Consider the following 23,970-nt stretch of genomic DNA (forward strand, 5'->3'; position numbering starts at 1 on the left):
TTGAAGAACAAAACTATTTTTCTTTTTAAACTTGCTGCTAGAACAGTTAAAGAGTTACAGAATTTAGACGAAATTGTCCCTGGAGCACTCAGTATTTACCACAAGGTGGCGCTGCGCCAACGTCAGTTTCACACAAAAGCCCTGAGGCTTGCTGGAAGAGGTTTCATCACCATCAAGGCAAGAAACAATTGCTATCCTAATCAGTATAAAGTCCTGGATGTTTTTAAGGTTTTGGGTAACACATATGCGCTTAGCAGTTACACGAAGGAATTCAGTCTCAGAGGTAACAACTTCCTGCCCTTTGTACACTTGGCCTAAAAGAACAGATCCTAAAAAGCATACCCATATAGGAAGGTCTTAGTTTCACAGAGAGAGTGCAAAGGCATGAGTACTCCTAGTTACACAAGGGAAATTCTGAAAGTCCACACACACTTAAATGTGTACCGGAATAAATGAACGAGGAAAGAGGCAACTCTCAAGATACAGATTTATATAGGCACATAGGCATATAGATACAAATTATATAGGTACTCCATGTTCAGAAGTGATGAGCTTCGCTCCAACCCTTACCGGTGGGCTTTGCACAGTGACCATGCAGAGAATAAAGTGTGTTCTTTTTGTGGTGGATGGAAACAGGGAGGGAAGAAAACAGTAAGTTCTGTGGAGAAAGTGAACAGCCACAACTTCGGCTGGATGATTAAGATCAACCAACAGAGGTGAACTACACTGTTGGTATGCACCTTTGACTCTGTAGGACGAAAAAGCCACCCTCAAATTCCTAAGTCCTGGCCAATGGTGAGAAAAACAACAGACACATGGCAATAAGCAGGCACCTTACAAAATATCATACCCAAAACACTAGGGTCATCGAAACAAAGAGTGTCTGAGAAACTGTCACAGTCAAGAATATATGGAGACGCCTTTAATCTCAGCAGAGGCAGGCTGATCTCTGAATTTGAGGCCAGCCTGGTCTGCAGAGTTCTAAAACAGTCCGGGATACAGAAAGAAATCCTATCTCAGAAAACAAAACAAAATCCAAACAAATGAACAAAAAAGTATCAATGGAGACATGATCTTTGAAAAGGAGAATTAGAGATGGGGGGGAGGGAACCCCACAAACACAGACTTTAGTAGGTATCACTATTGGTTCACTAAATATATTAAATGTATCACACAGTGTTCTGTGTTAATGACAGGTTGACAATAGGACATATGGAACTTCTTTATACTGTTCTTTCAACCTCTCTATAAATCTAAAAATACTCCAAAATCAATGCTTATAAAAGATAAAGCCAAAGATCACCCAAGACTCAAGCAGTAAATGGCGGACGCTGTTGAACACAGAAGCGCCTATTCGAGTGGCGGGGTGTGTGACCTTGTAGTCCCACACATTAGAGGACACAGGAGAAGCAGAAAAGCTCAGCTCCACTGCTGGCCACACCAAGGACAATGGCAGCAGTGTGAGCCTCTGTGTCTTCTGTGCCAACCAGAGCTCCTGAGAATGATCAGGTCTAAGGCCACTGCCCTCTCTGGGTGGCAAGCCAGTGAGGTAGGATGATCAGCCAGGCTTTGAAATCAGAGGCGAATTTAAGTGCTAGCCAATTACTGGCTGGGTGTGTAACGGCCAGGAGAGCTATCACCTAACCTCCCAGGGCTTTCCACCAACTGTTGATGGGGTTGGTACATCGGGGATTTAAAATGTGTGTACTGAATAAATTCTAACTCTCCCTTCCTGAGTGGTAAAAGTCAAGGAAAACCACAGTCTAGGCTGAATGAGACCACCGAGTACTTTCGTAAGTGTGTACCAGAGTATGGCCCTGTGACCATCTCTCTACGTATTATCCATGGCTGCTCTGTGTCACGATAGCTGAACCCAATGGTTGCAACAGAGATCACAGAAGCCTAATGTAGCTCCTGTCTGGTCCATGGCAGAAGATGGCCAACTCGGGTCAATTGGTGTGTTTCCAAATGCTAACAGATACTTTTCATTCTTTATTATACTTGACCTTCAACATCCTGAACTACCTTCTTCCTCAAGGCCAGAAACCTAGTGTGGGTTCTGTATTCTGACTCCCTTGCATTCTGTACAAACAGGACTCCACGGGAGATCCAAGGTCCCTGGCACGCTAAGTCAAATGAGTACACATGGTAGTGAATTACACCTGAGCTACACCTGGGTTCCAACAAAAATAGCATTCCTTAGACTTAGAGCCTAAGGACCAATTAGTGCCTTGGAGTTCTTATTGTTCAAAAATGTAGGAGTCCTGCCCACCTTAGAAATATAATTAAAAAACTATGTTTGAGGGGAAAATGTAAAGGTACAAGGAACAACATTTTTTTTCCTAATCAAAATTCACCCCCTCCCCCACCAAAAAAACCCAAACAAACTGAAGCTCCGGCAAATTTCCCAACTGGCTCTGCCAAGACACAGCTCCTCAGGCTCTGGACTGCTAGGCAGAGGCATGGGCAGTGTCTCCACGGTGGCCCACTGCTCTGCCAACTGTTCTGCCAGCGTCATGTGTGATGCTGTGATGTGGCACAAGGTCCCTGTCCTGAGCCACTGTCCATAGTCTACCCCCTCAAGGTCTCATGTGCAAATCTGTCACCTTAAGCAGGAGTTTCTTTCTCCTAACATTTTCTCAGACTGACCTCTGCCTCACTGCGTTCTCTTGTCACTGCAGAGAATGAAGCCACTGTACTTCATCCCGTCCACTGTAAGAGTTCCAACCGGCCTCAAGTCCCAACTGGCAAGCAGAAAACAGACACTGCTCGAAACCTCAAACCTCATTCATTCTGCTGTATAAAAACACTCGAAGGACATTACTGACAAAAAAAAAAAAGTAACAAAAAACTTAAATCCTCCTAGGCTCCATGGCCCAGCTGCAACTGTTTCCATCTTCCTCACTAAATTATTCTCAGGCCCCACCCGCCCTGGCCCTGACTCACTCTTTCATACGCCTTCTCATCATCAAGGAGGGCTGTTCCATGGTCAACTAGATGTCCCTTAGGAGCTCCTGCTTGCCATGGACCTCATCTAAGGACCCCTTCCAACATCACACAGGGATGTCCAAGCTTCTAATCAAGGGATTCTCACTCTTTTTCTGTCGAGCCCTGCTAACTAAGGTGGAAGCCTGACATTACTGGAAAGCCATGAGCTCAGGGGCAAAATGGATGACTCCCTTTACTAGCAGGGCTTCTCCTTCTCTGACCTTCTCTGGAGAGCCTGAAACCCCTAGACCCTGCGGAATGTCTCATAGTCTTGGTGAAATTACAGGCTCTGATTCCTTTCTCCTGATAAGAGCCCATTCAGCAAGCACCTGGAATTCTTCAAATGCCTCGCCCTACTAATGAGGCATCTCAATACTTCAGCCTTAGTCAGTAACATGTACCCACCCTAGAAATCCCCACTACCTTCCCCCAAACTTCCCTTTGATTTACCCCGAACAAAGTTGATCCATATCCCCAAAGCTGGTCCTTTCAGTTCATACTCACTGTCCGTCCGGAACCCCGCTCATTGACCCTCCCCACTTTTGTCCTTGTGGGCCAGAAGCCAGTGACCCCAGAGAGAAGGGAGACCCACATTTTTCCACTCGGTCAGCACTCTATAGACTCTTCTGTGTCTTCGCCATCACCAGTCTCTCTCAGTAAACGGGGTATTCCCTAGAGCTTGGAGCAGAGTGTTTATTTCCCTCTATGTCTCCCTCTTCCCTAGCCCAGAGCTCACACAGCTAACATTCAGAAAACCCACATGAAACAAATGTTTATAGAAGCTCATGAAGCCACTGAGTGAAAGACAGACTCAAGGAACTCAGAGTGCCTCTGAGGCCATTGGGAAAAATAAACATCACCACCAGAGAGCCACCTCCACAGTGTCTTCTTGTGATGAAAGGGATCCTGGCTGGAACAGTCTAATGAGTCCAGGAAAGCTGGAGCAGAGAGGGACCTTTGAGCACCTCATATAAAAGACATGGTGACTAAGAATCTCCAAGGTAGAAGAAAAAAAATGGGATGTCACCCACGGAAATAAAGATGCAAAAACACAAATAAAAGTGTAACTCTCTTAAGCAATCTGCTACAAGTTTCTTCCTTGCTTCGGAGCAAATTCATGGGCCATTTTCTTTTTCACCTTCCGTCTATGGCAGGAAATCTGAGGGCCACTGATACTAAGTGATCATCTTAGCTTTCAGGAGACAAGCTCTGTTTTCCCTTCTTCCACAGTAAACTGCTTAGTAAGACACCACAAACTGCAAGAAAAAGAAGCAGGGGCGAGAGAGACGACTCAGCAGGTAAGAATGCTTGCTGGTTTCCTAAGACAGGAGTTCAAAGTCCCAGCTCCCATTTCAGACAATTCAGGGGACTCTGTAACTTCAGCTCCAGGATATCCAATGCCCTCTGCTGGTCTCTTCAGGTACCCATATGTTATGTATGTATGTATGTATGTATGTATGTATGTATGTATGTATGTATATGTATGCATGTGCACATGTTCAAGTGTGTGCATGCATGCAAATGCACATAAACACGTGTTTTTCTAAATCTTACGACAAGAGAGTGTATTGTAAAACCTAAAGACAGTAAATACCAGTCCTCAGGAATTGGATTGGTTTCCTGGGTTTGACACTCATATCATTTCCTGTCAGAATCTTCTGATGCCTGAGACTCAGGTAGCCATCGGAGGCACCCTCCAGCTTGTTGCTCCGGAGGTGTGGCTCCCACTTCTCCATGCTTGCTCACTGATGTTGTCATGGTTCATCTTCATCGATTTCAATAAAAGTGGCCACAGGACCAGGAACAACACATGCTACAGGAAATGGAAACCAACTCAGCGTCTGGCAAGACCCATTCTACAGAAGCTATGGATGGCTCAGCTCGCTCCCAAAGCCATGGCCAGGATGTTTAAACACAAATCCAAAGTGAACAGGCTCAACATTCACAAACCCAAATCTAAGGTAGCAGTTCGGTTTAGAAGTCCCTGCATTTCAATAGCACTGTCTTCCTAGTCAGAGATGTAAAGTTAAATGTTTTTTTAAATGACATCTGAGAGGCCAACAATGGCCAGAGAGGGCAAACTGTGATCTCTAGGACCAATTTGGTGTGACATTCTCTGTGTTTCTCCAGCATGTTCTAGTAGACAGCTCTTTATAAACAGCATCTGTATTCTCCCAAAGGGAGGGGAAGGGAGAAGTGTATGTGGAAGATGATTAATTGTCATTTCTATGTGGAGATCAGACTAGTAACTTGCAAAGACATAGCACTGCCAAGAATTTGAACCCAGGTCTGCCTGCCTGGACGATACAAAGCCTGTGTAACAGTTTCTATTAAAGCAGTAAAAGAAAAGTGAGGACAGAATACAACAGTGTGTATTCACCTAATGCAGACTATACCTATACAAATTTATAGCCATCTTTAAAAAAACTCGCTTGTTCCAAGCATCTCTTTGCATGCATACACTCAAATGCATATGTGAATGCATAAATATTCATTCAAGTCTCAGAGTGGCTCTAATAAAAAGTGATATATATATACATACATATATATATGTATATATATGTGTGTGTGTGTATGTATGTATATATTTATGTATATATTTATATATACATATGTACATATATATGCATATGCAAAATGTTTTCAAGAAAAGAAATTCCTATTGCGTTTCTACTAACGAGCTTGGGGTTGACAGTCATTTTCTAATTGGCACAAAGAGGAGCTTCCCAGCATACAAATGTTTTATCCAGAGTCTTCGAGAAACACTGTCCTGCCCAAAACAGCAGTGTCCCTAGAGCTTGTTGCACTGTCAAACAACACCCTCCAGTATTATGGTGGAGTCATAACTAGGGCACAGTGACCTCATCTGCAGCCTACTGCACCTTCTCCATAAAGAGAACATGCAGCCAAATGCGGCAGTGTCATTTGCTGGTCCCTCAGCCAGGCTCCACCCCCACACATCCTATGCATGACAGGATTCTGGCGTACAAGGTACATGTTTCTGCTACACTGTACAGACTCTCTACTCCATCTGGTACACACCCAAGTAAACATCAATCTGTTTCGATGACAGAAAAAAAAATAACAGTGGTGTCATCTAGAGACTGTTTGTGAGTGGCTGGCTTCCATGAGCAGAGAAGCGATTTCAAGCCAGCCGACGTGAAGGCTTCCTCTCCAGTACTGACCTGATCATTTGGCTGCATTAAGGAACACCACTGTGACTTTCACCTATGCACAGCTCCAAACACAAGGCAACTGTCAGCTTGACTGAACTGCAGGTCTGCTACCATTGCTGAGTGAGCAAAGACGGATCACTGTGGCATATGCAGTCACCACCGCCTTCTGGAGCACTGGCCTCTTGTGTCCGAGAACATGTGTGGACTGTCATACATTCCAGGGCAGAACATCACTGGGCACTTCTGCCTTACCCACGTTTCCCCCTTTCTGCAGAGCCCCATCGCGTTCTTCGGCCTCTTCACTCCAATCGCCAGTTCCAAAAGATAGCTTCCTTCACCAGGCAATTACCCCCACACAGCATACAGTTCACGTCCCACAAGTCAGGTGCAAAGCCAGAGGCCATGAGCGACCCCAGGAGCTGGGGTAGAGCTGGAGCCAGATTTGGCTGCACTACGCTGTTTTTGTGCCTAGTCACAGGAACAAAGCCTTGCAGGTGGCAGAGCCACTCAGGGAGATGACACACCCTTGCCAGAAGTCATAGATCTAAGGATGGAATCCCACTGGAGGGCTGGCTGAGGATGAAGGCTCTGGAAGACCGATCCTGTGGGGACTCTGTGGGCCACTGAGTCAAACGAAGGAAGATGGAGATGAACTCCATACAGTAGGGTTCCCAAGAAAGTTGCAGCACCGTGCCTACCCATCGGTCTCTAAGCTAAATGTGGCTGGCCCTGTGGCATGGTCAGTCAGGCTGCTGTAACAGAACCAAACACTGAGTAGCTCAAACAACTTATTTTACATAATTCGGAGAATAGAAAATCCAAGATAGGGAACTGACTAGAAACTGTTGGTTTTCTCATGGTGTCCTCACATGGCTGTGGCATGGCCACCTCTCGGCTCCTTCCCTACTCATATAAGAACATATAATGCTGCCATGGGCTCTCTGCTTTCTCCAGCCCATCTAGACTTAATTTCCTTCCCAGAGCCCATTTCCTAGTATGTCAGCATGAGAACGTAAGGAAACAAGTTGGAGACCACATCTGTAAGAAGGGCACCAGATCCCCATCTCCCCAAGGAGGAAACACCTAGAGCCTGCCATCTCCCTGAGGAAGAAACACCTAGAGCCTGCCATCTCCCCTAGGAGGAAACACCTAGAGGCCTGCCCCAGCACACCATGCTGCGAGGCCAAGTCTGGCCTGCCTGTGACTACAGCAACTGCAGACAGACAGCACCAGTGAGGCCTTTCCCCTCTCAGGTAGGAGGACCACTCCACTCAGACCAGGGCTTTTCGTGGGTAATTTATCCTCCAGGCCTTTACAAGGGGACGTGTCTGCCAGCACTCAGCACTTGTGATCATCGGCAAGGCAGGCTTTCTGATGAAGGGAGTAATGAGAAAATCCAATTTCCTCAGAGAAGCAGTTCTTAAAGAAAGGATGCCAGGTGTGGCCCAGCCAACTACTCTGGATAAGTACCTACTCTCAGCAAGGCTTCCTGGGTGTGGTGTTCACTGTCCTAGACAATGAAGGTTATGGGGTCAGGTATGTAGCTTGGGGGCAGAGGATCTGCCTAACATGTTTGAGGTTCTGGCTTCCATGTTCAGCTCAAAAAGAAGAAGAAAGAAGAAAACCCTGAATGAGACTGGAGAACAGCTTACCGGCCGTGTTTGCCTGGTGTGCATGACAAAACCTGAGTTAACGGAGGTGAGGGTAGGAACACAAACTGTGCCTGTATTAAGCCCTGATGACCTGCCATTAGAAAATAGGTTTGGGGGAAATAATTAAACATAGGTGGGCCTAGCTGGGCATGGTGCATACCTTTAATCTCAGCACTCGGGAGGCAGAGACAGGTGGATCTCTATAAATTCGAGGTCAGCCTGGTTTTCAGAGTGAGTTCCAGGACAGCTATACAGAGAAACCTTGTCTCAAAAAAAACAAAAACAAAAACAAAAACAAAAAAAAACCAACAACAAACAATAGGTGGGCTTGTGAGAGCAGAGACTCTATGACAATATTATGTGTCCTTATATGACTAGGGAAAGAGACTAGAGCTGGTTTTGCAATTGCCATGTGAAGAAACCATGAGAAGGAAGGCATGCTAGTCTCCAGTCTATTTCCTTTGGGGGAAAAAAAAATCACTGTGTCACCTTCATTTCCCAGTTCCCAGCTTTGCAAGTCTTTGGCTACTCTGCCTTCAACACAGCCAGCCATTCCGACCCCCCACCAACATTTCCATTTCACAACGAATTTGAGGATTCAAGCCAGAGCACCAGCCTTCTCTGTCTGTTCCTACCTCACGCTAACACTCATTAATGTTAGAGACGGAAAGAACAGCTCCCACCAGCCTCTGTGATTTCTGGGTTTCACTGTGAATCAGCAACAATCAAAAAAGATTCCCACCTTACCCACCCCCACCTATTTTCTTTGAGGCAAAACATTCATTTCTGAGCATGGCTCTGGGCTTGTTCCAGCTGCCATCTGACACAGCCACGGGGTGCAGCTGACACTGCTATACGTGTGCCTGGCTAGAGCCTCCAGCTCTCATTGACTGCGGGCGGGAGGCAGGAAACGGGCAGCAAAACCTTGAAAAGCCTAGGAAAATCAGAGTGTGGGCAGAGCAAGGGGACACAGGGGCTGCCAACAGACCCACGCTAGACCACACACCCCTTCGCTCACCACCTACGAACAGTCCAGCCTGTAGGGGAGGCTGGACCTTAACTGTCAAGTGTGTGGTCTGGATAGATACAGCAAACAGGTATGTTCAAAGCTTTATGAATGCAAGGGTACCACTACTTCTACATCGCTTCTGTGCCCATTGCTATTTCCAACCAATCATACAGAGCTGGAAAACATAGAAATTCTCCTCATCCAGACAGTTTCATGCCAGGTCCCATCACCAACATAAAGAAAATGACTGGATCCTGTTTTCAGGGGTCCCAGGAGGGGCGGGGTAGGGGTGGGGGAAAAATGACACAAACAAGAACCAAAGACAGGACTCCTGTCCTCAAGGCACTCATGCACTGTGAGAGAGGTGATGTCAGGGCTTGGCAGAAGGAAATATGGCTCGTAGAGTTTGGTGCAGTCAGAGGCTGCTCCTCCCACAGTGGGAAGGGAAGGCTAAGGGAGTGAGATCACAGTTGTACCTGAGTTCTCTCTGAGAAATTCTGACCTAGGGCATGAGAAGGAGCAGAGGGGGGTAGGGGGACGGGGGGTGTACGATTTGCTAAGGGCTGGTTTGATGAAGCAAAGATGGTCAACCAAAGACCAATAGAGGAAGAAATAGTTCTCTCAATAAACAGTTCAGGGGCGAGTGGTGTCCATGTGTGAAGTAATTTAGTCCACACTTCACAACCAGATACAGGTTAATCCAAAATGGACCATAGATCTAAGTATTAGGGTGTGGAAATGACAGAGAGATAGACAGAGCTCTCTCTAGGGAGAAAGAGAGCAGAAAGCTAGATGAGGTCACAGTGACATCACAAGGGTCGAGGCACATTAGCTGGACAATATAAAACATGTTCTGTTTGAAACAAAACTGTCACGGCAGTGAAAAACAAGTCAGAGAGTGGGAGAATGTTTGAAAATCATATATGATAAATAATTCACATTCAGAATATTATAAATGTAATAAAATGTAAGACACGAGTTTATACACACTAGGATGATGAACTAAAGGATGAACAGGGTTAGAGACTGTAGGCAAACGAAAGGCCCACTCCACAGATGGGAACATCGAGTGGTACTGTCACTGTAAAAGGAACTCAGCAATACAGTGAACCGTTAACACGGAGCTACAGTTAAGACCCACTGGTGCTGATACTCCATACATAGGCAAGAACAAATGAAAACAAATATGCACGCCAAAATTAAAATACAAAGATGTTCATGGTGGCAGTATTCCTAACAGCCCAAAGCAGAAACAACCGACTGTCCATAATGGATAAGCAGAATGTGGTAAGTAGACACTGCATGATTTTATTTGGTAACAAAACTGAACGGTGTAGATTCATACCACAAAGCACACTCCACAATCACTCACTGCAGACTCTGTCTCATTATGATGCTAATTGTATGAAGTGCCCACAGTAGGTAATCTAGAGACACAGAAAGTGGAGTGGAAGTTGCTCGAGGCTTGGGAAGAGGGAAGAAAAGCTAGGGAACAATGTAGAATGATTAGTAATGAAGTTAAGTTTGTTTGGGTATTTTTAGGTGAGGTAAAACATGGTCTAAAATTAGACCATAAGCAATGGTTGCAATCTTGTGAAAATGTCTTATAAAGACTTCACTAGAAACTTTAAATAGTAGAATTATGTGGTATGCAATTATGTTTCAATAAACCTGTTTTTAAAAAATGCAGCAGGATGAATTACAATGGAAAAATGTATCAATTTAACGTTAGAAAATTAGAAACTTCTGTGAGTCATAAAACCCTATAACTTAATTAAGTAGAAAAATGGAGCAAAATGTTTTGTATTATATTCATGACTGACAGCTCTAGCCACTAGACAGGGATGCTCTTTCACTGCTGGTTAGCTAGCCCCACACTTGTCTAGCGTTAGGGAAAGCGGGAGAACATGTGGCTGCTATTTTGTGCACCATGGAAGAGAGGGAGGAAATCAGGTGTGGTGGTGCGTGGTGGCAATCCCACAGAAGGGCTGAGGCAAGACTTCGAGTCGGAGGCCAGCCTGGGCTCCATAGGAAACTCTGACAAAACAATAGAAGAGGCAAGAGTAATGGTTAGAAGGGACAGAGGACTAGACATTACAGACAGACAGAGACACAGGCAGACAGACAAACACACACACACACACACACACACACACACTTTTTAAGGTCTCAGTATTGTCTGACTGGCCTTAAGCAATCCTCTTGTCTCAGCTTCTAGGTAGCTGACACCATTGATGTGTGTCACTGTGCCTGGCTATATCATTTACTTTGTGTATAAATAATTCTTTATCAGCTATTATCTCTAATATTGGCAGTTAATGATACACACACATATATACACACACTTGCCCTCATTAAAAAGGATTTACATGCAGTAATCATATATTCTTCATTAGTGGCTAGCAACTTGCTATATATTAGCATTAGTCTGGAAGCTAAAGATACAAAACTTGAGCCACTCGTCAGATGCCTTAAATCCAAAGCTCTAGCAGAGGACTTGGTACACTGGTATTCTCCGGATACCCCTGGAGCAATTTCTGTGTGGAACCAAATGCCACACATATGAGCTACGAACAGAGAAATAAGTGAACTCAGGCCCTCAAACTCAAAGCAAAACACACACTGGCTCTGTGTGTGAGCACACATCTGTAGAACAACAAAACGCGTGTGTTACAGTCACACCTAGTCTAGGTAAGGGACAGTCTGCCTACTCCTTGGAGAAGGCTACCATACCACAGCTTCCAGAAGGAAACAAACACTGTTCTAGTCGCCTCAGCAGAGGGACGTGTCCCTGCTGAAGGCTGGATCCTAGTAGTTGTCTGAGGGACTCCAAAGGAAAGCAGGGTTTTAAAGAAGCTGTTACTGCAAGGTGAAAGGGGGCTGTGTGCCCCCTGCCTTATTCTCCGTGTCCAGAAGCAGTCAGCCTCAGAGACGTACCTCACCACCATAGCATCTCAGCCTGTGCTCTCCTCTGTGCGTGAAACCAGAACATTCACCCTCTCACTCACAGCTCCTGTGGCAGCGGTGTACAGCAGATTGGTACTACTGACAGATTGGTAACTCAGATTTTAGGCATGTTCCATGACTGTGGGACCTTTGCTTGCTTTTCTTCAAAGAACTCTGAGCCAGAAGCTGTTCTAAGAGCCCTCCCAAGTCCAACTGTCTTAGCAGCCTCCATGATCTCTCAGAGCCTCTCCAAGCATCAAAGACAGTGAACAGTTACAGATACAACTGGACGCCAGCTGAATGTTTTTCTAAACATGAACTTGATCTGATTCAGCTGTGATAATGCCCCCAACTCTGTACCCTGGAAAGAAAGAAAACGGAAATATCTAAGAAGCCCAGGCTGATGGGGAGTTCAAAAGAGGAGGGTTACAGAGACACTTCCACCGCTTTAAAGGTCTCAGCAGTCCATGGCTATCCCAGACAGAATGCCTACAAGCACCATCCATTTAGATATTTTCCAGAAGATGTTAACTTCAAAAAGAATCCCTCTCAGTGAACTCTGAAGGGAGTATCAAATCAATACAACTTTCTGGAAAGCAACTGGCCAGCACGCAACAAGATTCTTCACAAATGCCGGCCATTTTGTTGAATAATTGCACTCTGGGAAGCTACCATGCATGAGGAGGTATCAGATGTGCATAAAAGTTACCAGACAAAAGTATCAGGAGTTCTGGAGATAGGTTACATTATCACGAATGACTTACTGTTAAACGGTTACAGGCAGGGTCTTATGTAGCCCAGGCTAGCCTTGAACTTCTGACCTTGCTATCTCTACTTCAGAAGTACTGGGCTTATGGGCATGCATGGATTCTTGGTAAGATGGGAAATGATACATATTGTGATACATATTAGACTACAGTTTAAGAAAATCACATCAGGAATTATTAGCGAAAACAGGAAACATTTTAGGCCACGCTGCAAGGTTTGTCTTGTATGCAAACAAAACATGCCCTTCCATGCCCTGGGATTGTATGCATGTCTCACCATATGTAGGTACAATTTCTTTAAATGAAAGACAATATAAATACTTAGGTGGAAGCTAGTTTTAAAATCAATTATAAAATATTGAAACAGCCGACAATAAACCTCAAGTTCCGGCCGGGCAGTGGTGGCGCACGCCTTTAATCCCAGCACTTGGGAGGCAGAGGCAGGCGGATTTCTGAGTTCGAGGCCAGCCTGGTCTACAGAGTGAGTTCCAGGACAGCCAGGGCTATACAGAGAAACCCTGTCTCGAAAAACCAAAAAAAAAAAAAAAAACCTCAAGTTCCTCAAGAAAAATAGGAATGCAATATGATCTAAAACAGGAAAAAGGAGAGAGCAGGAAAGTTCCATCATGTAGGTCTCAGGTTTGTGTGCTGTAGGTGAGGGTGGCAGGGGTGTGGCTCAGTCAATGACGTAGCTGCTATTCAAGTGCGAGGACATGAGTCTGAGTCCCAGTGCCATATTCAAAGCCAGGCATAGCAGTGTGTACCTGAAGTCCCTATGCTGAGAAAGGAGAATCCTTAGGGCTTGATGATGGCCAGGATGATGGCTGTCTTAGATGAATGGGGAAGCTTTGGGGACAGTGAGAGAATCTGTTTCAAAACAACCAAAGGTGGGAGAGTCAGGTGTGGTGGAGCACGTCTTTATACCCAGTAGTCAGGAGGTGGAGGCAGGTAGATCTCCAAAGTCTGAGACCAGCCTGATCTACCTGACAAGTTTCACGGCAGCCAGGAATATCGTGAGGTCCTGCCTCAAAGGTAAAATAAGGGGGAAAAGCAATTGGGGAAGACTCCCAGTATCAGTCTCTGACTTCTACATGCACATATAAATGTGCATACGAACACATAAAACATACACACACATACAAGCAAAACATATGAAAGTGCCAGCAGTAGTTCTGACTCATGGGTGGGATTTCCAAATTAAGCAACACGTTTGCAGAGTAGGGTAGGGATGCCTCGGCAGACATTAACTCATTGTCCAAGACTCACACGAAGAAGATGACCTCTACTTCATAGCTCACCAGGCTTTTCTCTCAAGGAAATAGACAGCAAGTGAAGTTTGTACAACCAACATAACAGCTATGACAGATGTAAACTATGTAGATGTAAGACAGTGTTCTCTAGTCTCCCCGCCCTAGACATTACAAGGCGGTGATACAGGACAAGAATCCTTAGTCCAAGGTGTTCAGAGCCCAGAGTGTTTCAGGTTTTAGAGTCTGTGAATGTAACTGCTGATATATGGGGGGAGTGGGACCCACATGAAATTGATTGACGTCTGTGTGCACCTATAGGCATGGTCAGAAAAAAATTCAGTGTACCTGAATTTTGCCCACGACCAATCCCATGAGGTTAGGTGTGATGTCCTGTCAATTGTCAAAGCTACAGATACTGGAGCATTTCAGATTTCCAGATGAAGGCTGTTCAAGCTCTCCTGCCCCCCGTCATCATTTGCTGTTGTTTCCATTACAACATTTCTAAGGCTGCTTCTCACCCATGGCTAATCCTAATGAAGCCATGGCGATCTGGGTTGAGCCTGCGGACAGGAAAGAGCTAATGACATTACAAGGAAGAAGTCACAGGAAAGGCCACTTTCTCATCTCGGAAAGACAAAGCAAAGATACAGGACAGACACTGGCAAATCCCTAGTCCCAGGGGCTCACAGACAACCACAGAGATATCTTAATGGGTGTCGATCCTGGTTTGTGCTTATCATAAAATGGATCTACCAGTCAGAATAAAACCGAAAAGAGAAACACAGAAAATGGAATGTTCTGGCAAGCAGAGGAATAAAATACACACAGACAGAGGAAGGCTGCAGAAGGTAAATATAAACAACTGAACATGGAGTGGGGGCTGCACAGATAGCTTGGTGGTAGAACCCTTGCCTAGCACGAAGGAGGCCCTGAATTCAATCCTCTGTACTTCCAAAAGTAAGTGATAAAAAACAAGAAACTCAATCACATAAAATTTACATTAATACAAGGTTAGTGACATCTCTGTTTGCTTGCTTGCTCATTTGTTTGTTTGTTTGTTTGTTTGAGATAGAGTCTTGCATCGCAGCCTTGGCTAGCCTGGAACTCCATTTAGACCAAGCTGGCCTTGAATTTTTGTGCCAGTCCTCCTGCTCATGACTTCCACGTGTGGCAGTTAACAAGCATGAGCTACCCAAGCTGGCTTTAATATTATCCCTGGCCCACAGTTCTCAGGATCTAAGTTAGTTACCAATAGTATCAATCCAAACTTTAATCAATATAAGTTGTATTGATCAAGGTGCTTTATTATAGACAGGGCAGTAGACTATGATGGAATCAGAGTTCCAGTCTGAGTTTCTTTTCTCCTTTTTAAGCTATCTGCTCCGGTAAGGACAGAGCACTGCTCTTCCCAAGAAGGAAGTAGTCCAATGTACTCAGACCACCACCAAGTGGCTGGCTGGTCATTCTGAGAAATGGCGCCATATCTGGGGCTCGGCGTTGGTCTCTGCTGTTAGCAGCAGCTCTGGCCAGGTCAGTCTCAGTGAGTGGAAGTGCATGTTGTCAAGCCCAGGAATGATTTACATCTCTGCCTCCATAGCCACTGTGTTCATGGACCCACTGGGCAAGGACAGAGATGGCCAGGGAAAGAGGCGTCCAGAGAACAAACTGTCTACTTGATTACTGGACCCTACTACTCTGCTGGAGTCACCTTTTGGTGAGCATTTTTATGGGACACAAGTACCCGAGAATGCTTTGCCCACTCACAGAGATCTATCCACATACTTCCTTGTCTTCATTTTTTTTTTTCAACTGCTGGAACAAGATATCGCAACTAAGTCAAGTCAACTTATAAAAGGAAAAGTTTTAAGTCTGGGACTCAGTTGTAGAGGTTTATGACCCATAATGGTGAGGAGCAGACAGGCTCTGGAGCAATACCTGAGAGCTCACACACTCATCAACAAGTAGCAAGAAGAGAGAACAAACTAGGAATGGTGTGGGCTTTTCTCAGGACTCAAGAGGAAGAGGCAGGGGGATTTCCGAGTTCGAGGAAAGCCTGGTCTCCAGAGCTAGTTCCAGGACAGCCAGGGCTACACAGAGAAACCCTGTCTCACAAACATAGACACACAAACATACATACATACATACATACATACATACATACATACAGACACATATGCACAGAGAGGAAGGGAAGGGAAGGGAAGGGAGGGGAGGGGAGGGGAGAGGGGGAGGGGAGAGGGGGAGGGGAGGGGAGGGGAGGGGAGGAAGAAAATATGTAAGTTGAATTCTCAAAGCCCACCCTCAGTGATAAACCTAGTCCAACAAGGCCACACCTCCTAATCCTTTCCAAACAGTTCCAACAACTGGGGACTAAACATTCAAATAGATGAGCCTACGGAGGCCATTCTCATTCAAACCACCATATTCCTCAGATGTCTTTCTCACCAATTTTCCAGTCATGCTCTTTCTAAGTTCTTGACCATCCAGCCAATCCATTGGCTACAGTCCATCAATCAGTAAAAAATTACATATCTGGCTATTCCTCCATCCAAGCAAAATAGGCAACTACATGTACTCCCTAAAGTTTGATAAGCATCGTCACATAGTGAAGAGTTTCTATATAAGCAAATAAAACAGATTAGTGATTTGGGGTGGGGGAGGCTTCTAGATTTGGGGTGGGGGTGGGGCTTCTACATTTTTTTTTATTGTTTTGTTTATGAGAAAAGATCTTGTATGTGTAGCCAGCCTGTTCTTGATTCCAAAGTTTGGTGTCTTTTAAAAGTAATTTCACGAGAGGCCCACGCCTGGGCAGGCAGAAGACATGGAAAGGTCCTGCTGTGTAGGCCAGCAGGCTGTACTACAATGAGCAAGTAGGTGCTGGAGAGAAGGGAAAGAGAGAAGTGGAGCGGTTTATGTGCTATGGAGAGAGGAGAAACTGGAGATGCAATGGGGGTGAGGAACAGCCGGATGTGAGAGGCCTGCACTGCCTGAGGTCATGTGATGTCTAGGCATGTGCTCCCTCCAAAGGCCAATGTTTGGTTCCCTGTTCCTAATACAGCAAGGGTCTGTGACAATGCCAGTGTCCTGTGTTATCACCAAAGGCCATGTGGACCTCCACAGTCTGGGCTGCTACCTGAAGGGATATTTTTGTCCAAGGTCCTTGCTAAGCTAGCTCTGTCCCTCACCAGCCACTGTCACCAGCAGTGATGTGCACACTGGCGAGCTGGCCCTGTGGAGTGGCTATGGGAAAGCAGGAAGGCTTGAACACCTCGGCTACCACCCAGGCTCAAATCAGGGCTTTGAGTTGACCCACCCAGACATCTACTCATCTGTGAGCTGCTGGAGCACACGAAGAGGCTGGTCCTGCAGATCCAAAGCTTCAGGATCCCCATGACACAATGTAACAACAGGATACCCAAGAGGAGTCTCAGTGAGAATCCTGTGTTGATGGTATAGCAGAAGCCAGGGAACCTCAAACCAGAACAATGACTCATTGCAATGAACATTTGCAAGTAAAGCAGTTTGGGCAAAAGGGTGTACCATGTGACACACTGTGACACACTGTGACATACTGCAGCTTCCACAGAGTGACGATTTGTTTTGTTTGTTTGTTTGTTGGTGGTGTTTTTGTTTTTTTAATTTCTCTTGGGGGTGATGTTACAGGGAAGGAGGGCAGATATGGATGGCCTGGGAAGTGAGTGGGATTGGGGTGCATACTTTGAAATTCACAAGGAATCAATAAAAAAATACGTTAAGTAAAAGCGCTACTTTGTAAACATCACAAATCATAACAAATGTCGGCAAGGTAATTTGAAAGCTGGATCTGAACAACAGCGAGGGAGCACAGGCCACAGGGAGAAAGTATGGGTAGCTGAAGATGGATGGCTCGTTATCCTTGGGAACTGCAGATACACTGTATTTATCACTAGTAGCAACATTGCTAGTTTTAAAATAGATGGGTATTTTTAAAGCCACTGCATGTTCACTGCCATATGTCAACCTTTTTTAAAAAATTAAAAAAAAAAAAGGGCAGGTAAGACATTAGCATTCTGAATACTTTTCCAATGACATGGTTTAAAGAAAAATGTATGTTAGCAACTAAGAAAATATCATTTTAGGTCTTCTGAGTCACTGTCATTTTTAAGCAGCCATCTCTACCTTCAATTTTTTAACTTAAAATTACTACGATAATAATGCCAAATCATCACTGTGAGACACTAAGTTCCTACATGGATTTGGGCAGTGCACAAAAAACTGTTCTGCTAGCACGGATATGCTCAGTTGAACAAAAGCATCTAAACTGGAAGGCACTTTCTTGAACTCACTAAGAGATTGAATATTCAGGAAGATTGCTACATCTTTCTGTCTGTAAGACCAACCACAAGAACTTAGAAATAAATTGCATCTTTATGAGAGTTATGTCTCAAAGCCAAATCTCATATTGGTCAGGGTTTCTCTGCCCATATAATGAAAGTCCTCTTGAAACTCTTCAGGTCAGCCACATTGCCCAGGTTCACCTGCCATGGCTACAGAAAGCCCCATCGTATGAATGGACACTGACTTTGCTATCAGTAACAAACTTATGTCTAAAATGTAATATTCCCTAGGGTCGCAGGTTATCCCTAACTCCAAGGCAAAAGCAATAGCATTTCATAGTCTGAGCAACTGAACATGGTTCAGTATGTCAGATCTCTGTGCTTGGCACTCCCTTCAATTGAGGTTCATAGTAAGATACAGGATCAGAATCATCGTTCTTCATAGGTATGACATGGTTGGCTAAGACATTTTGCTTGTCCTAAAGCATCACTTCTATGAAGTGCATCCTGAAGAAGGAGGAGGAGAAGGAGGAAGAGGAGGAGGAGAAGGAGGAAGAAGAAGAGGAGGAGAAGGAGGAAGAAGAAGAGGAGGAGAAGGAGGAGGAGGAGGAGGAAGAGGAGGAGGAGGAGGAGGAGGAGGAGGAGAAGGAGAAGGAGAAGGAGAAGGAGAAGGAGAGGAGAAGAAGAAGAAGAAGAAGAAGAAGAAGAAGAAGAAGAAGAAGAAGAAGAAGAAGCAGCAGCAGCAACAATTTTTCAGTGATACTTGTAAAATTAAGTGCAGGAAGGTACACTTAATTCAGGAGTCGATGTTGGACCACTGCAGTAGAATTTTTCAGTCAAGGAAAGACTAGGCTCAACTCTGAAAGTTGCACAGCCAAGTAGGGATGATGTATAGCCAAGGTACAGGGTGACTGTCAGTAAAGGAAAAAAATCACAAAGAGATCAGAAACCAGGAGGGGAATTCTGACTTCACTGAGCTAACAGAATTTTTGCTACAGTTAGGTCATGTGATGGGGGGGGATGGTGGCAGAGCTGGGGGTGAGGATGAGACTTCCTTGTTAAACTGACATTAACAGGTCTCTTGGCTAAATCTGGATTTGATAAGAAGGCCCAGATAGGTCTGGGAGAGGGCTCATGCATCTAAATGAAATTTGGCATAGCAAAGAGTTTCTGTTGATAAACTCACTAACCTGGGGTGAACAGACAAACAACACAGCTGAGTTAAAAGAGATGTGTGCAGATCCTAAGGATGGTCATTCCAACCAGGGTAACCTAGCAAGGTGGGCCCTGTGGGAACCACGATTTGCAGGAAGAAAAGACATGAGATATAGCAAAGAGTGTGGCAAGCAAAGGACATTCCAGGAATACTAAATACTGATAAGCTGGTCAAATTCCTTGGCACAGGAAATCACTTCATACCAAAAAAGTTCCCCATTTCCAGCTAATGACTGAACTGTAAACAATGCTGTCCAAAATAAGAAAGTTCTGGAACAATGAGAGATTCTGGAGACTCAACCAAATTCACATCATCATTTCACACATGCAACGCCTCAGGGTTTCCCCTCTTAATTTTACCCCACATAAAATTCAAACACCGACTACAAGACTCAAAAATAATGCATATGTCATTCCAAGTTAACACAAATATTTAGGAAACCAGAAACTAATTAATTTCATAGCCCCAGGGCACAATTTAGATGAACTCTGAATATGTTCCCATGTAATTGAGAAGAATTTTCATTGGCACATGATCAGTGGGAACCCGAATTATCCTGCCTTTTATAAGCAAATATCTGGCCAATTTAAAAGAATATCAAAGAACTGCTAGGACTCCAGGGATGAGGACAGGAAGGGCTTTCCTCACATCTGAATCCCAGCCTCTCATGGTTAACCGCTGCTTGTCTTTGCTCTCAGTATGCGCAAGCACATAAAGCTGGTAATGACAAAAGGAGTCAAGATGCCCTATACAAATGAGTCACGGCTCCTGCCCTGTTACAAGCCTGAGTCTTCAGCAGAAACTAAACTTTATAACTCTTCCAATGCTGGATGATGTCAGCAAGCAAACACACTGGCTATATAAGGCTTGGTAGTGATGGACAGGCAGGCTGCTGTCAGTGACACTTGCCTTTATTCACAACTTCAGGGGCTTCTTGAATCTCTATGAAAGTCTATCCTGGGCAGCTCATCAGTATACTTGGAGGTGGACCGACAGACAGGTAGGTTGAAATACTTTCGTTGTTTTCCCTGGGGACAGCGGCAGCTCAGAGTACCTACTGTTCTTGCAGAGAACCTGAGTGCAGTTCCCAGCACTCATGTTAGGCAGCTCACAACTACCTATAACTCCAGCTACAAGAGACCCAACAACTTCTTCTGGTCTCTGAGGGCACTTGAATTCACATGTGCACATACACACAGAGGCACAAACATATATGTAGCTAGAAATAATTTTGAACCCCCTTCTTCTAAAAGTTATTTTAATATTGAAAATATTCTCCTAAAAGATTTGTTTTTCTGAGATGAGATCTCACTATGTTGCCCAAGCTGGCCTGGAACTCCTGGGCTCATGAACTTCTGCTTCAGCTGTCTTAGGTGCTGGGATTATAGGTATATAGGTATACACCACCACACCTGGCTCTCCCAGAAGATTTCTTACATGTACTCATCTTGATATATACATACATATGATATATATACATGATATATGTGATCTATATATGATATATATAGATCATATATATATGATATGATTATACATAATTATTTGTGCTTTATATCATATATAATTTAAATAACCAATACAGCTTGTGTAGATACTGGGATGCTTTTTTACCTGGAGATTTTTTGTTCGACCTTGACTGTGTCAGGTGAGATTGTCGAGGCAGCAAAGGCGATGAAGGAAGAGACATAGAGACCCCTTTGGCCAAGCTCACACGGTATGTGTCCTCTGTTGTGGACAAACTGTTCACAGGAGAGTCACCAGTGGAGGACAAGGCAGGCGTCTCGAAGCCAAAGTCACCTCCTGGAGTAGAGAGATGATATCTAGGTTACACCACACACGACAAGTTGATAAGACTTTAATTCCTAAGAGCTACATTCTTAGACTAGAATTCCCATATATCAGGCATACTGAATTTCTTCCAATGATTTCTCCTGGTCACTCTTGAACTCCATTGCCTGTAGGGAACTCAAGCTTTACTACTGTAGCATCAGTGAACTCTGCCAGGAGGGCCTTTCTGTCCCACTCAACTGCTACACAGAGTCCAAAGCCAGGAACGCTCTGGACTTCCAGCCCCGAGTCTGCGTCTTCCAATATGGGGATCCCAATGGAAGACCTGGACTGCACCCACAGGGGTTCCTGGCCTCAATTCTCTATCCTCCTGAACCCCAGCCAACCCCAACATATCCCAGTGCTCAACACTGAGCAGGTTCCCTTAGCATGTAACCCCCAAATGAACCTGGGAACAAACTAGCACACCATTATGAAACCAAACTTTCTAGAGTAAGCAGATCCTCCAAAAACACAGAGGATGCAATTATATTGTACAAAGAATACAAGAATACAGGCCTCGACAGGGACGAGCCTCTTAGAGAAGAAATGTAGCCAGTTACATGCACTCAGATGATACGCTTTGCTCCTATCTGCCCCTCCCCCGACTTGGCGACCCCACCCAAAGTCACATTCCTCAGAATACACCAACAAGCAACTAAGGACTGCAAAGAAACTTGAGTCATCACTCCATAGATTACAAACCATCTTCAAAGCTCTAAATTATAGACAGTAGAATTCAGAGGAGACATGTAAGTTTTCCATAAGCAAAACCAGTCTGTCTGACAAAGGCTCTCCAACTAGTCCTTGCCCTGACTTCCTAGCTACAAAAGAAACCCAAGTACCACACTTGGGGTTGGGGGGGATGAAACCCCTAAGATGTCTATCCAGGCAGGCACTAATTTTTTTTTCCAGATCTCTGTGCATAAGGCCAGAAAGGGATGTGACCCAAACCACCATTATTCATGCTGCACTGCTGTGCTGGCTTTTCACATGGGAAGGACTGTTAACCGTGCCCCAGACTTGGGGAACATGCTGAGCCTGGGCTCCACAAGCAACTCAAACACAGTGGGCAAGTTGGCAGAGTCAGCAAGGTCTCTTCAGCCTCACCGGGGCCAACTGCACACGAAGCATCTCAATAAACCTGAGACACTGATGAATTACCACTAATTGCCCAAATCTCTAATTTGGAGAAGAAGGAAAGGCACAATTACTAGCCAGCCTTCACTAGAATTACAAAAACACTAAAGGCAGGTGATCAAGACATTCTACCCCTAAGGAAGGAGGGTAAACAGGAGTTAGTGGAGGTCCCTTATACTGTCCAAGTGAACAGGAGAGGTCCCTGTCTTGGAACATTACACCCCTGGACTCTTGAAGATACCACCTCTTGATGTGTGTAACCAGCACATGAGACACTTCTGTAGCTGCCAATGAAAAGGCAGGGCCACGGCTCTGCCAGAGCACCACCTCCCAAAAGGGTTGTAAGCTTAGACTCAAGAGATTCCTGAGAGCTGAAGGGCAGTTACTGTCTGTCTCAACTAGTTCCATGACCAGATCCCACTGCCATTTGGTTCTGTAAGCAGGTACAGCGCCTACAAGATTAAGGCAAGTCATGATAGGAGTCTGACAAGAACATGTAAGTAGTTATAGTCCCACAGTTACCGAGGATACCAGTGCAGCAAGCAAGGCTGATTTCCCATGTTTTGAAGAGAACTACATGGCCCCATGTACTACCGAAGTCACAGACTTGAGCTGTAAGTGGCAGTGAGATAGCTCAATAGGCCATAAGGAATAGTCTCGCTACCCACTCGGAAAGATTTCTGACCCACATACACATGAAAACCCTGACTTCCAGTCCCTTACTTTCGATTGGAACACAAAGAAATGGAAATACTTACACCATCACCAGAAACTTTAAAAGTTAAGCTTGTTCCTGAGAAAAGGGTCACTATCTCAGAGACAGAATTCTCTAACACAGAACAAGAAAAATGAGGGACTGGAGTGCAGATTTAAAGCATTTCCTAATCATGAATTCTGCCCATAAACTTTGTTTGTATCTAACAAACCAAATATTTTCATTAACTGCAAGTCTGTAAGACAGAGCCTTCCAAGGCATGCCGCAGCCATGAGGACCCTCAGCCTTGGGAGCAGCTGGGCTCTGGCTCTTTGATTTTATGTAGGCTGCGATAAAAATGTGACTTAAAGATGGGGTTTGGGGGAGGGGGCACCTATTTCAGCTTGACTTTGCCATCTCCTGTCCCAAACATGCTGTTCTGTTTGGTTTTCCAGAAACAATTAAACTTCCGGCTTCCTTTTATAGGGAAGGTGCGAAGTAGGAGAGCAGCTTTATGGAGGCACAGGAGGCACAAAGCACCATGTGGGAGACCAGATCGCTTAGAGGATGGACAGCATCCTGGAGCCGGAGAGCTTTAACAGCTCAGAGCAGCAGGTTAAGGTCAAAGGAAGCCCAGAGCATCTTATGACACCGAGGCCAAAAGTAGAACTCTGGTAGGGGCACACACATGATGGGGTGTTCCAAGCAGTGGGGCATCAGAAATCCCCAGCTTACCCAACATTCCTCAGCAGATGCTGAAAAGGGTTTCAGAAGAATTAAAGATGTTTCACTACGGCAACCAGCGTGACTGGGCATTTCTTTTGGCCTTGAGTAGACGTTGTTATAACTGCAGCCTACTCTATTCCTCGCTTGGATTAAGAACTGGGAAGCACACTCCAATCACGCTTCCTGTCGCTGCAGCAGAAAAGCCCAGACTGGGCAGGACAACGCATCCTCTCCAGGGTACAAAAGCCATGTTACCAATG

The 23,970-nt window shown here is 45.0% G+C and overlaps 1 protein-coding gene across 1 annotated transcript in view; it reads right to left on the reverse strand.

Annotated features, from left to right (window-relative positions):
• Positions 1-23,970, reverse strand: part of Tanc1 (tetratricopeptide repeat, ankyrin repeat and coiled-coil containing 1) — a 229,565-nt gene that overhangs the window by 102,745 nt on the left and 102,850 nt on the right. Inside the window, exon 4 of the mRNA XM_028769164.1 lies at positions 20,935-21,123. Within this exon, the coding sequence (XP_028624997.1) occupies positions 20,935-21,123 (189 nt within the window). The remainder of the gene's footprint in view (positions 1-20,934; positions 21,124-23,970) is intronic.

The sequence above is a fragment of the Grammomys surdaster genome, unplaced genomic scaffold (genome assembly GCF_004785775.1).
Source record: "Grammomys surdaster isolate TR1022 unplaced genomic scaffold, NIH_TR_1.0 191, whole genome shotgun sequence".
NCBI lineage: Eukaryota > Metazoa > Chordata > Mammalia > Rodentia > Muridae > Grammomys > Grammomys surdaster.